General features: G+C 42.4%; 1 protein-coding gene and 1 long non-coding RNA gene across 2 annotated transcripts; one reads left to right on the forward strand and one right to left on the reverse strand.

Annotated features, from left to right (window-relative positions):
• The first annotated feature begins 954 nt into the window (after nt 1–954).
• On the forward strand, nt 955–6166 carry LOC143475205 (uncharacterized). Its single transcript, XR_013120954.1, has 7 exons — nt 955–1403; nt 2156–2180; nt 2272–2335; nt 2649–2741; nt 4463–4692; nt 4797–4991; nt 5652–6166. It is a non-coding gene; the product is annotated as an uncharacterized LOC143475205 (long non-coding RNA).
• Nucleotides 6167–9139: 2973 nt separating this feature from the next.
• On the reverse strand, nt 9140–11403 carry LOC143474604 (dynein axonemal heavy chain 6-like). The gene is made up of 4 exons (XM_076972103.1): nt 10978–11403; nt 10688–10882; nt 9807–10072; nt 9140–9449 (listed from the first exon to the last, which is right to left on the reverse strand). The coding sequence occupies exons 1-4, from the start codon at nt 11233–11235 to the stop codon at nt 9140–9142; spliced, it is 1029 nt and encodes a 342-aa protein (XP_076828218.1). The 5' UTR covers nt 11236–11403.
• Nucleotides 11404–14013: the final 2610 nt, after the last annotated feature.

Genomic DNA, 14013 nt, shown 5'->3' on the forward strand with positions numbered 1-14013 from the left:
GATGTGGCACCACAGCAGATCATGGCTTTGGCTGAGAGTTTCCCCAATGTGATGAAAGCAGATGCCAGAGAAAAACTCCACTCGGAAGTCCTAGATTATGTCTCAACTAACCTCGAAGCAATGGTCCCAAATTACAGAAATTTACCAGTTGATGAGTTCTGCGGCAAACTGTCAAAGGTCCGATCTGTGAGCTCAAGGCAATTCAAATTTGTGGAGCTGTGCAAGTTGATGAAACTGCTACTGGTGCTGCTGAACTCCAATTGTGATGTGGAAAGAACCTTCAGCATGGTGAGGCACATCAAGACCGAGTTCAGGAGTCAGATGTCACACCAGACACTTGTAAATCTGATGTCATGTAAAATAAACAAATTCATTGACACAGACTGTTATGACATTGACATTTCAAGCCAATTGAACAAATCTGCAAAGCAAGCAGCAACAATGTACAACGAAGGCTTACAGAAGACCTTAGAATAGGTACAAAAACACTGCCCCACACGTTGGCTGTGCTTGGGGAAAGTTTTGGACCATCTTTTGAATCAATGGCCAGCCTTTAGTTCTTATATTGAGTCCCACAGTGACAATCAGAAGTTTAAAGATATTCAGAAGAGGCTGGCAGACAAACAAAACAGTTCTTCAAAGATGCAAGAGCATTTTATACTGTATAAAATTGTTATGCACATTCTTATAGCAAAAAGTAAAGTTTCGTTATGTGTGCAAGTTTTTTGGGGGGGTAGTAACTTCCCTGAAATCAACTTTTGCAACTTGGGATGTCTGTTCAAAGAAGGAGGTCACTGTTATAGGGACCAATCTGGCATTTGTGAAGGACCAAACCAGCACTTGAGATTGCAGGACAAATTGTTATATTTGCTCCTCTCTGTTATATTTGCTCCTCTCAATAGGACAATAGCAACATTATAGAAACATGTAAAATGACTGGATTTTGTGCAAAAACAACATGAATTGTACTAATTGTACAGCTACTGAAGACTGATGTTGTGTTCAATGTGTTTAGAGTTTTGAAAATGTGACTACAGATTCGACAAACGCATTTTAGCAGTCGTAACCATTCCTTATCCTATGCTGCCATCTAGCGGCTATTTAATGTAATGATTTCAGAAAGATTTATTTATCATTCTCTTATTTCATGCTGGTCGCCATTTTGAATAATTCCTGCACGAAAACGAGGCTGTGGTGGGAAGAATCCCGGAAGTGTCGTGCGGAGCTGCAGGAGCGGTGCAGCTGGTTCAGTGCTGCTGTGCCATATTGTTGTGTGCCAGGCTGTAATTCATATCAAAGGTGAGAAAGTGATAATCTTATCTTTCCATCGATTTCCATGCAACCCAGACACCCGTCGCCAGTGGATTGTCAAGATAAAAAGAGATGTTGGACCTTATTTTCAGGTAATGTATCACGAATTAACGTTTGCTAAACTAGCTTAGATAGCTAACGCTAGCTAGCTAGCAAAAGTAAAATAAATAAAAAAACATTAAATAGTGTCTAAGTTAGTACGATCTTACCCTGATAATAATCTCCAGACAATGATACAGATAATCTTCAGAAAATCTGTTTAAGAAGGTTAATAACTAGTTTGTACGTAGGACATCAATCTAACCTAGAATGGATAACTTGGCTAGCCGTGGCATACAGACTGCGGGTTTCCAGTCATATACGAGGCTGAAGTTGGTTCCTTATTCACACTTTCCGTTCCACCTTAAAAAATAAAGCGGTAGTTTAATTATGTCGCCGCGACAGAATGTATTGTACGTTTCTATGGCTGTGTCTCCTGATTCTTACATCGTCTCAGAAATCTGACGAGTAGGTTTGATTGACCACATAAGTGACTGTGTAAATGTTTTTTACTGTAGAATATGTTTATAATCATCTTGTGAACTTGGCATGTCAGGTGATATAATCTGTTCAGTATATTACACTTTTGTCTTATTTCATATGGTTTTATCTCCTCATTATCACCATTTGATTTTCTACTCATTTTCTATGCCATTATTTGCCTATTGTCAGACTTTCAGGCAATTAATTAAACCTGTGTAACCCATTTGTATACTTGTGAGTACAGTGACATTTTCCAGCTTGAAGAATATAAAAAATAAAAATGACTGGCCTTAATTCCCAATTCTAATGTTTGTATCAATAGGATAAGAACAACATCATCAAGCAATGTAAGTACATGCAGTTTTAAGACTTATACAGATGGGAGCTACTGTGGTCACTTTATTCATAAGTAATTTATTTGTTTGTCAATATTTTTAGTTCAACTTGTGACTGATGAGGAAGAGGAAGAATTGCACATTACAAATCTGCATGAGAAAGAAATGTGAGTTACCAGATACGTACAGAGCTGCAAATGATGAATTAATTTGTCAATGAATGTATTACTCATTACAATATTTGATTTCAAAGGTTATGGAAATATTTGAAACAGTTTATCTTTATTATGTAAACAAAATAATGGTCTAAGCCCATAACAAGTTGGTGCAGTGCATGAAGTAAGGTCTGGTAATTTTACCAGACTTTAAGTCAAAGGTAAGCACTTTAAGTCAAAGGTAGTTTGTGTAAATTTAAAAACAGATCACCTTACTAATAATGCTTTTTTATTCCCATTTTCTTTTGTCTCTCCTCCAACACAGTTCTAAGCAGGTCATAGAGGCACTGGGTGATCATGACTATCTGGAGGAGACTCTGTAGAAGAACAGCTTGATGTTCAACAATTTTTTAAAATGGTATTTTTGATGAATTTTTATTACATTTGAACTTTTTGAATCCTGCACCTGACAATAAACCAAAGTATAAAAAAAACAAACTAATAATAGAAGCAATGAAAACTAAACTAAAACTAAGCTTAAGCTTAACATTTTCTTAAACTAAAAAACTAGCAAACACGCTCTAAAAACTAATTAAAACTAACTGAGTTAGAAAAAAAAGTCACAATTAAATAAAAACTAAAATGAAAAATCTAAAACTGTTATAACGTTGGTCCGAGCATGAAACAGCCAACAAAAAACGACATAATGAAAACACAAACCATAAGAAGCAATCTAGCAGGAATACCATATCAAAAACAGGGCTGTATGAGAAAACAATGATCAACCCAGACACAGAGGTTTAAATCAGACCCTCCAGAAAGTCGCGATGTTGCGATTTGCAACTTCAAGCCAACCCCGCGAATTCAGGGCGGTGTTGCAACTTCAGCAAATCACCAATTTGACCAATCACTGATGTCGTATTGATGTGACGTCGACAACCTCCCGCCTTACTTCCGTATACGTTCAAGAGGAGCAGACTGAAAGCAGCATGAGCGACGAAAATAACGGCAAAAAGATCGGGAAAAGCAGTATCCCAGTACACTACATGAAAGCGGGGATAAACTGTCCAGATCCGACCCGCGAATTGATTATCTATGGCCCCCTGGATGATATTTAATTACTATTAGAACCGGCCCGCAGGCCACAGCCGCCCGATGGTGTTTTGCACGCACAAACACTACATTCCCCACAATGCAACGGTAGCCCGCGAAGTCACTGCAGCGCACGCAAGTGGCGAGGGTCTGAGATAAAGTTTATAAGTTTAAACTTTAAACTGAGATAAAGTTTATTTATCTCTGATCCATATCTATGAGTTACTAGTTCGCTCTGGCGCCAACCACTGGCGATCGATCTCGATATAATACTTAATTTGTATCCATTTTTACAGGCCGCCTGGTAACAACTTACGTTCGCTAACCCCGCCCCCCCCCCGTCAACAATTAATGTTCGCCACACCCTGCAGGTTCAAATCTCACTTCAAGCGATCTTGAAAAGTTGGCAACCCTGAATAAATAGCTAAATAGATAATTAAAATGGACTACTAAATAGAGGAAACCATACAACATTTACTCCCTATTGTAATGTACTCACAAAAAAGCAAAAACACACCGCAACTTCCATCGCAATTTTTTTGAAAAACACCCGCAACATCAAACATTTTAGCCCGCAACAATCACAAAAAAAGCCCGCGAAATTCTGGTGGGACTGTTAAATACACCAGACAAAACACGAAACACCTGATACCAATAACGAAGAGACCGGGATTACAGGAGGGACTACGAATGACAGAACCACGTGGCTACATAAATGAAATGACGTGAGTGACAGGTGGGGGTGGGGCTAACCGTGACAAGTTCACGTGCGTACTAACCCTTATTTTTATGGACTATCTATCTAGACACAACACTGTGTTGTCATTGGCAACGAATCAACAATGCGCATGCCTGGCGCGAGACACGCAGACGCCGATGTTGCTAAGAAACCATAAACAAATCCGTTAGAGTTAAAGTAGCTGTTTCTTTGGCTAGCGTTAGTTACGTGAGTTAGTTGTCGTTAATCTAAGTTAACTAGTGTACAGCTAGTGTATTCCTTCTACACAAGTGAGTGAAGGTTTCCACGGTGCGATTATGTTCCCTCAGATAAGTTCACGATGTCCTGCCGCTTCAGCCCGACGTGACGCCAGACTCCCGGTGGCGGAGACGCCCACCTCTCTTTCCTTTTCACTGCCGCCGGTTGACGTGGAGCGGCTGAGAGCCCGGCTCATCTCCACAGGGCCCAGACCCGTGCAGAGGGGCCCTGATGAGCTGGTGTTCACCTACAGCAGGAGCGACGACGAGCCGCGCAGAGACCCGTCCAGCCGGACATTCTGGTACCCATAAACTTACTGACATTGCTGCATGTCCAAATGAAAGTAGCTGTATGTTAAATAACTGTATGTTAATTTCCACCCGTTATTTATTCTTTTAATTCCAGCCTGCCCTGACGCGGTACCAGGAGCGCAACCACCCGGACTACATCCACAAGATGAACCGGGAGAAGCTGATCAGCGCTGGCTGGAAGCCGCCTTCATCCAACCCTGCTGGGCACAAGAGGACGGACCTGTCCCTGGAGAACCGGTCCTCTGCTCTACAGCTGCCCCGCCTCCCGGAGCACCTCAGAGAAACACAGGTGGGCCTCCCGCACTCCAGCACAGGCGCCCAGATCCATTCCCACAATATTCCCAACCATATTGGGAAGCTCAGCTATTAGACTGTTCAAATGTACTATTCACAGTGCTGCAAATTCAATATTATTGTGTCAGTTGTATTATTTGCAGAGGACAAATTTTTATTTTTTATAAAAGCATGTTATTAACAATTACTCGTCCATGTATAAAATACACAAAGTATATAAATGCTGATAAAGGTGGTCCTGATAGAACAGGTGGACAGATGGCCAGTGAGAACAGGTGTGACACCAAGCGATTAAACAATAAAAAAACAATAAAATTACTATATTTACCATCTCTGTAAACATATTTTTTTATATAACTCATATATATTCGACTACAACTTTAAACAAGTCCAAGGAGTTCGTTCTTTTCATGTTGGCCATCAGCGCATACTTAGCCTCTCTCCAACTAATTGAGACAGCTAAGTTAATATATATTTCTCACATTAACTGACCTCAACATGCCTTCTGCAATCATTAAGGCCCCCGTGAGCAATGCTAAAATCGCTGTTACAAATTGTACAGCGGGCAACATTTTGTTCTTTACTTTTATTATACATGGACATAATTTAGAGTATTCAGAGGAGAAATGAGTTTTATACTTTTTCTTTTTGGAAGGCCCTGCCTCTGCTTTCCCTGCCTCCGCCATGATCTGCTTTCTCTCACTCACTCGTTCTGGCACTCGTTCTGAATTCCGGGAGATTATATGTGACTCGCGGGCATCAGGGAGCCACTACCAAAATGCGGGAGACTCCCGCAGCTTCAGGGAGACTTGGGAATGAATGAGGGAGACTTGTCTGAATGAACTCTACCAACAACTGGTTCCAGAAGCAGAAATGGAACAGGTGGGAGGAAACACGAGGACATTTGCAGTGTTGCTAATAACGCCGTTACCGGCGTCATTTTGTCAGTAACGGGATAATATAAATAATTACTTTTCCTGTCATTACAACGCCGTTGACGTTACTGGTCATTAAAAGTGGTGCGTTACTATATATCCCCCATACTCAAATAGCGGCCCTTATTTAAGAAAATACTTGAAGTTCCTGAATGTCTACTAGACTGGGTATTTGATTTATTTAATTAAGAATAGAAGTTTTATTGTTAAGTTTACATCTGTTGTGAACAAACCAGTTGTCTCAGGTTGAGAGAATTTAATTTAATTTGATAGATGTAAATGCACTTTATATAGTGTAACTGTTTACTTTTGCTTTTTTATTTTTTATTTTACAAAGATTTGGGATTTTAAAGGATTTTATCCTGCACTGGTCTGTTGATGTGCAATAAATATCAAAAGTTAAACACCTTTCTGATCTACTCATTTCAACTGACTGTGAAAACTGCTTTTTCAAAAAATTCTTATTCATTGGCATATCACTTTTTTTTACTGTAATGCAAATAGTTACTTTCCCTGGTAACGAGTTACTTTTATTATAGAGTAATTCAGTTACAAACTCAGTTACTTTTTTGAACAAGTAGTGAGTAACTATAACTAATTACTTTTTTAAAGTAACGTTCCCAACACTGGACATTTGTGATGGGACAATGTAGCATTCTGTCATTCTCATGTCATCACAAACTGATTTATAGACCATCCAAGAGTGATGTCCCTTTTCCTCCCGCCCATCTCGCCTTTCCTCAACCCCAATAAGGAACTTTTTTCAGTCTGGAAGTGGAAGGTGTATGATCATCGGCCCCGTGACCAAATGTCCCTCCTGGATGCAATGGATCCTGGCTGCAGAGACATTTCAGCTGAAGACTGCCAGGGGTGAATAAGGCATACCAAGCTTTTCTATCCCAGGTGCATGGCAAAGGCCAAAATCAGATGTGATGAGGATGAAAACATGTGGCCAGTCTCTAAGACAACTTAGATTACACGTAACCAGACTGCTCAGTTTTGTATTCTGTTTTTTCTCCCTTGTGTGGCTTTTTTTTGAATATGTGTATTTTTATATATATGGGACCATGGCTAACCTCACAGTGCCCAGTCTCTCCAAGCAGTAGAGCCTCTAAACCCCTGCAAATCATTCCATCAGAAGCGGATCAAGTGGCCTTCAGCCAGTAGCCGGGCAGTATGGGCCCAGTTCGACACAGACGTAAGCCAAATCTTGGAAACCACCACCAAGGGAGAAGTGGACAGACGCCTTGAGACCATGACATCCATCATAGTCAGCTATGCAGCAGAGAGGTTTGGCCTCAGTGAGGGCAGGAACCAAATTCACACTAAACCGCCACGCTGTTCAGATCCAAAAATTGCGGCAAGAACTGCGGATCCTTAAGAAGCAGTACAAGGTGGCAGGTAAAGAACCCCTAGCAAACCTTAGAAACATTCTGAGGAAAAAGCTCATGACGCTGCGACGTGCAGAAGAGCACCGAAGGCGAAGAAAGGAGAGAGCAAGGAAGCGTGCTGCGTTCATCTTCACCAAGAAACTGCTTGGAGATAAACGGAGTGGCAACCTTATGTGCTCAATGGCAGAGGTAAACATCTTTCTGCACAACGACCCAGCGACCCAGAGAGGGAACAAGAGCTTGGACCACAGAGGTCCCTCATTAGCCCGCAGGCGCCAGCAGTGGAGTTTGTGATGAGGGAGCCCAGCTTGGCTGAGATACAGGAGGTCGTGAAGGGAGCCAGATCAGCATCAGCACCAGGCCCCAGCGGTGTTCCATACACTGTGTATAAACGTTGTCCACAACTACGGCGATATTTGTGGAAGCTGTTGAGGGTGATCTGGCGCAGGGGACAAGTGGCAGGCCAATGGAGATGTGCAGAGGGTGTGTGAATCCCGAAGGAAGAGGACTCAAAGGACATCAGTCAGTTTAGGACGATTTCGCTGTTAAGTGTTTTCTTCAGCGTCTTGTCACGACGACTAACAGAGTTCCTTCTGAAGAACAGTTATATCGACACATCGGTTCAGAAGGGTGGGATTCCTGGAATGCCTGGATGCCTGGAACATACAGGAGTGGTAACGTAACTCATCAGAGAGTCGCGTGAAGGGAAAGGAGGTCTGACCGTACTGTGGCTGGACCTACCCAATGCGTATGGCTCCATACCTCACAAGCTTGTTGAGGTTCCCCTCCTGCAACATCACGTTCCCACCAAAGTCATAGACCTTATCCTGGACTATTACAGCAATTTCAGGCTAAGAGTCACTGCTGTGTCGGGCACATCAGACTGGCATCGACTTGAAAAGGGCATCATAACGGGCTGCACAATCTCAGTCATCCTGTTCGCACTCACCATGAACATGTTCGTGAAGTCAGCAGAGGTGGAGTCTGATCAACTCCGGTCGGGTCGCCTAGGCGAGGGTGTCTGATGTTGAAAGACCCGAAACACCCAGTGACCCCAGGATACATCACTGATGATGTGTCCCAGCACATCAGTACAATTACGGTAATTATTTTTTGGGTTAGGCCACAATTTACAGTAATGTCCCTAATACAGTAAAATATACCCTTTACTGCAAAACTGTTACTGACTCCTTTTTTGTCTAATCTACATTCCATATAGTACCTAACAGTAAATATCACTCGTTGTGTAGACAGTGTGTTACCAAAAGTGTACATTTGAAAAAAAAAAAGTACAAATGAAGCGGATTACAGTAAAAATGAACTGACTAAGAAAACAACAGATGTTACTGTAAAATGTCTGTTGTTTGCTGGGAGAGGGTAAAATATTACATGTAATACAGTTTCTGTATTGCCATCAACTGTTCGTTTTTTTACAGTGGTTGTGCAGTGATTGACTATGTTCATCTCGAATAGAGAATCTGTGCTAGTGTTTGAAAGAATGATTGGATACTGAACCAGGTTTGCTGTGTTTTAACAAAGTTGGTGTATAAAGAGAAAACTTTGTTTGCGTTTTGAAATGCAGAGTTGGTATTTAGTTAAGAAAATGTGCATTGAACAGGATATTAGCTATTTGGCTATTAGTATGATAATAGCCCCCCCCAAACCTGTGTCAGTATGAGAGTGTCCTTGTTTTTTGTCAGACATAGGTGGCAACCCCAATCTCAAGTATTGGGAAACACATGTTAGCTATCGTAAAAAACTGTAGTACAATTAAGACGTCATTTAAGATGTGACAAATCTCGATATTTTTCTTGGCCTCAGGTTTTATTTTTCATCGTACTACTTTCACACACACGCACGCCTTGTGGAGGATGAAGAGGTGCTGCTGTATCCTGCGTCTGCACCATTTTCCTGGCCTGCACTTTGTCGCGCCACACACAGAATGCCTTGCGCTTGCGGAAGAGCGCGACGAAGGGGATGCGTAGGAGCTGGAGGTGCAGGCGGTACTCACGCACCCACTGCTCCAGGGACACGAAGTCCACGTGGCCTCCGTCGTGGTGCGTCACGCCGTGTGCGCTCACCGTGTAGAACTCCGCCAACTGCTTCACTCTCTTGTACGTCACGATCCTGGAGGTCAAGGGAACACTTGGTTAACAGGGCTCGGCTCAAATTGTCAGAGACCACAGGTTGGATCTGATGTGGCGCTAAATATTCTAACCAGTTATTTCACTACAAACCTTTACTTACATGACATGAGCACAGGACCATGGCTGAACAGATATTACTGTATCAGACAAGGAAGGTGTGGCTTATCAAACGTTTAATGTAGTTAATAACAGGGAATCTGATACTGACTGATAGCTAATTAAGTTAAACACACAGAATCTCTTCAGTCTCCTCCCTCTCTTGTATGTCCGTTTGTCATACAGAGGTCATGTTTATATCTGAACATTTACATCACAACGACTCTGGTGTGAATCTTACTTGAAGTTGTACGGGTCGTACTTGACGGACGACTTGGGTTCTGCCGAGATCATGTAGAGGAACCCGAGGTGAGAGTTGTTGCGAATAACCTGCCCAATTTCAATAGGGGAATGAATTTGGGCACGGATCACTTCCTCTACGGAGTTGAAGAGCAGCGGATTCTGCGGTGGAGAGGGGGTGTGGCTAATCGATGAGTGGTGTTTGGTGGCGCTCCGTGGCTTTTTCAGAGGAGAGGCGGAGCTGAATATTCTCTGACCTCTCTGCACCTAAAGACAGTGTACAGTCAGGCAACGTAAAAGTTAACAATGTCCAATAAGAGAAGAGGTCGTTTAAATATTGAATAATCAAAACATTTTCCTCAGTGTAACCAGTGAATGATACAATTCAGATCCTGGTAAAATAATGCTCACAGATCTCAAGCACAGAGCCCAAACACACCTGATCCCACACCTGATCTCATATAAACTCATTCTCTACTGTATGGTGAAATGAAAATGTGAAAGCACACAAACTTCTGCACTGCCATTAATGCCTGTCTCAAAGTGCTTTGACTGAGTTGGACTGTGAGTATACACTCAGCACCCAGTTTAATAGATACCTCACACCTGTTCTCACTGGTCATCTGTCCACCTGTTCTATCAGGACCACCTTTATCAGCATTTATATGTTTTGTGGATTTTATACATGGACGAGTAATTGTTAATAACATGCTTTCATTAAAAAAATTTGTCCTCCACAAATAATACAACTGACACAATAATATTGAATTTGCAGCACTGTGAATAGTACATTTGAACAGTCTAATAGCTGAGCTTCCCAATATGGTTGGGAATATTGTGGGAATGGATCTGGGCGCCTGTGCCGGAGTGCGGGAGGCCTACCTGTGTTTCTCTGAGGTGCTCTGGGAGGGGGGGCAGCTGTAGATCCGAGGACCGGTTCTCCAGGGACAGGTCCGTCCTCTTGTGCCCAGCAGGGCTGGATGAAGGCGGCTTCCAGCCAGCGCTGATCAGCTTCTCCCGGTTCATCTTGTGGATGTAGTCCGGGTGGTTGCGCTCCTGGTACCGCGTCAGGGCGGGCTGGAATTAAAAGAATAAATAAATTAACATACAGTTATTTAGCATACAGCTACTTTCATTTGGACATGCAGCAATGTCAGTAAGTTTATGGGTACCAGAATGTCCGGCTGGACGGGTCTCTGCGCGGCTCGTCGTCGCTCCTGCTGTAGGGCCCACATGCTGGAGGTGAACACCAGCTCATCAGGGCCCCTCTGCACGGGTCTGGGCCCTGTGGAGATGAGCCGGGCTCTCAGTCGCTCCACGTCAACCGGCGGCAGTGAAAACGAAAGAGAGGTGGGCGTCTCCACCACCGGGAGTCTGGCGTCACGTCGGGCTGAAGCGGCAGGACACCGTGAACTTATCTGAGGGAACATATTCGCACCGTGGAAACCTTCACTAACTCGTGTAGAAGGAATACACTAGCTGTACACTAGTTAACTTAGATTAACGACAACTAACTCACGTAACTAATGCTAGCCAAAGAAACAGCTACTTTTACGGATTTGTTGTTTCTTTGCAACAGACAAACAGCGTCTGCGTGTCTCGCGCAGAGACCGCGTATATATACACACTCGTGTTGTTGATTCGTTGCCAATGACAACGAAGTGTTGAGTCATGGTTAGCTCCGCCCCCACCTGTCATCACGTCATTTCATTTATGTAGCCACGTGATTCCGTCATTCGTCCCTGTAATCCCGGTCCCTTCGTTATTGGTTTCAGGTGTTTCGTGTTTTGTCTGGTGTATTTAAACCTCTGTGTCTGTTGTTTTCTCATACAGCCCTGTTTTTTGATATCGTGGTTCGTTTCGTGTTGGCTGTTTTATGCTCGGACCAAGGTTATAATAGTTTTGTATTTTTCATTTTAGTTTAGTTTTTATTTAGTTGTGACTTTTTTCTAACTCAGTTAGTTTTAATCCGTTTTTAGAGCGTGTTTGCTAGTTTTTATTAGTAAAAAAAAATTTTAAGCTTAGTTTTAGTTTAGTTTTCATTAGTTTGTTTTTTTATACTTTATACACAAGATAGAAACCTTAAGTGGAAAATGTGTAATATTGCTGCTGAAAATTGCCAGATTAAGGACGGACACGAACATAGTGTAACCCTATTTTGGTTCGTGTGAAAAGCCAAACTTTTTGAACGCAATCGAGTCACACAGTCGTGTTGACATCCAGTCTCAACACATTAACTAGTGCACCCGCCCGCTTGTGATTTTTCTGCACATTAACTAACCAGCAGCTATTTGATCACTGGTGAAGACGGTCCGTTACGGTTCTCCTTCCCGGTGCTACCCAGCCGGGATGGTGCTTCTCTTTCGGCGGAGCTACTCTGAGCTCAGCTTGTCAATACTGGCAGTTAGCCCTCTTTTGAGCGTTAATATTCGTGGGTGTTTTCCTCTTGAGAACTACTCCATATATTTTATCACCTGTTTCCACTACAAGACATGTAGTCTTCCTCGTAGTCATATTAAATAATCCCATACACGACTCGCCGTTTTCTCCCAACTTTTGTTGACGTAATTTTGCAGCTAGCATGGCGAGCAGGAGCTCTAAGAGCCGTGATGGACCAGGAGGTGCCGTACGGTTCTGCCACCTAATATAAAACTAATGGTGAGAGAAATTCGATTTCATGTCAGTCCACAAGACTTAAATTGACAGACACGAAAACGAAGGGTATCCTATCTATAATTTCAGAACGTTTTAGTTAGTTTTCTAAACATGTAATATAGATAGTAGTTACCGTTTTTATTTTAATTATCGTTATTTCGGTCAAATAAAATCTTTTCAATATCTGTTCGTTTTTTCGTTCGTTTTCGTTAACGATTATAACCATGGCTCGGACTCCCTCTCTGATCTGAAGCATGTTTCCTAGTTTAGGAAATTTTAAATCTCTTTATTAAATCTCGCTCATCTCAGCGTTTGCGTCCGCCTCTTGGTGCAAAAAAAATTTAACTAGGTATTTCCGAAACAAAATCAATGGTAAATCAATACCATTAATAAATATAAAAACGAATATAAAATTATCGGTTTAAAAACAGTAACGGCATAAACTAGAACCGGTATCTCTTCTCCTTCAATACCTTTTTAATCATCCAATCGTGGCCTGAGTGTGTGTGAATTGCAATGTGTGTAAAGTAGTGGTGGGACTTTAACGCGTTAATTTCGAATAATTACAGGGAAATTAACGAACAAAAAAAATTAACGCATTTTAACGCATGAGACACTTTTGCACCGGAATGTTTCTCAGTGCACGAGTTCCAGACATACAGATTATATGGACGCACAATAAGATAATGGAGATTACTGAAGAGGCTACGCTGGTGGATGGGAAATTTAAATATAAGAAACTTCCAACTTCCAACGCCGCCTCCGCTCGCGGAGTCGCGCGCTACGGTCACTAGTGAAAGTATATTTCACTGGTGAAAGTATAATCCATGCTTTACAAGAAGCGCTGCAAATTGCGTCAGTTGATGCAAGTTACGAACTGCAGTCCAGAAAGACAATGTCGAAGAAAATCCAGCAGCTGTATGATGAGGAAAGGGAAGTAAAACAGGTTATTGTGAAGAGCGCCACAAATGTTGCTCTGACTGGGGATCACTGGACCTCTGTTAGCCACAAGAATTATCTTGGTGTGACAGCTCATATTATAGATGTCACACTTAATATTGTAGCCAGGGGGGATCGAAGGGTTCGTTCGATCCCCGCCCCCGCACCCTCCCTCCGTACACACATGCCCCTCAAGATAGGTAGGCTATTCAATGAATGAATTGTTAATCTCCGGTGAATATACAGACAAACAAATAAGGACAGCAACAACAGACTCACAACAAACTTATAACAGTGTTGCCAACTCTCACGCAATGAGCGTGAGACACACGCATTTGACCGTTTACACGTGCTCACACGCCATACATCCGATTTCTCACGCTGAAAAAAATCATGTTTATTTATCTCCGATCTACATCTATGATTCAATGAGTAACTAGTTCGCTCTGGCGCCAACCACTGGCGATCGATCGAGGAAACATATAAGACATAAACCGCCCCCCCCCCCCCGTCAACGTTTGACACACACACCACCCCCTTCCCCCCGCCCCCAAATCAAATCTCAGTCCTAGTGATTTTGAAAAGTTGGCAACCTTGCTTATAATGAATAAAAT

Source organism: Brachyhypopomus gauderio, chromosome 14 (assembly GCF_052324685.1).
Source record: "Brachyhypopomus gauderio isolate BG-103 chromosome 14, BGAUD_0.2, whole genome shotgun sequence".
Taxonomy (NCBI): domain Eukaryota; kingdom Metazoa; phylum Chordata; class Actinopteri; order Gymnotiformes; family Hypopomidae; genus Brachyhypopomus; species Brachyhypopomus gauderio.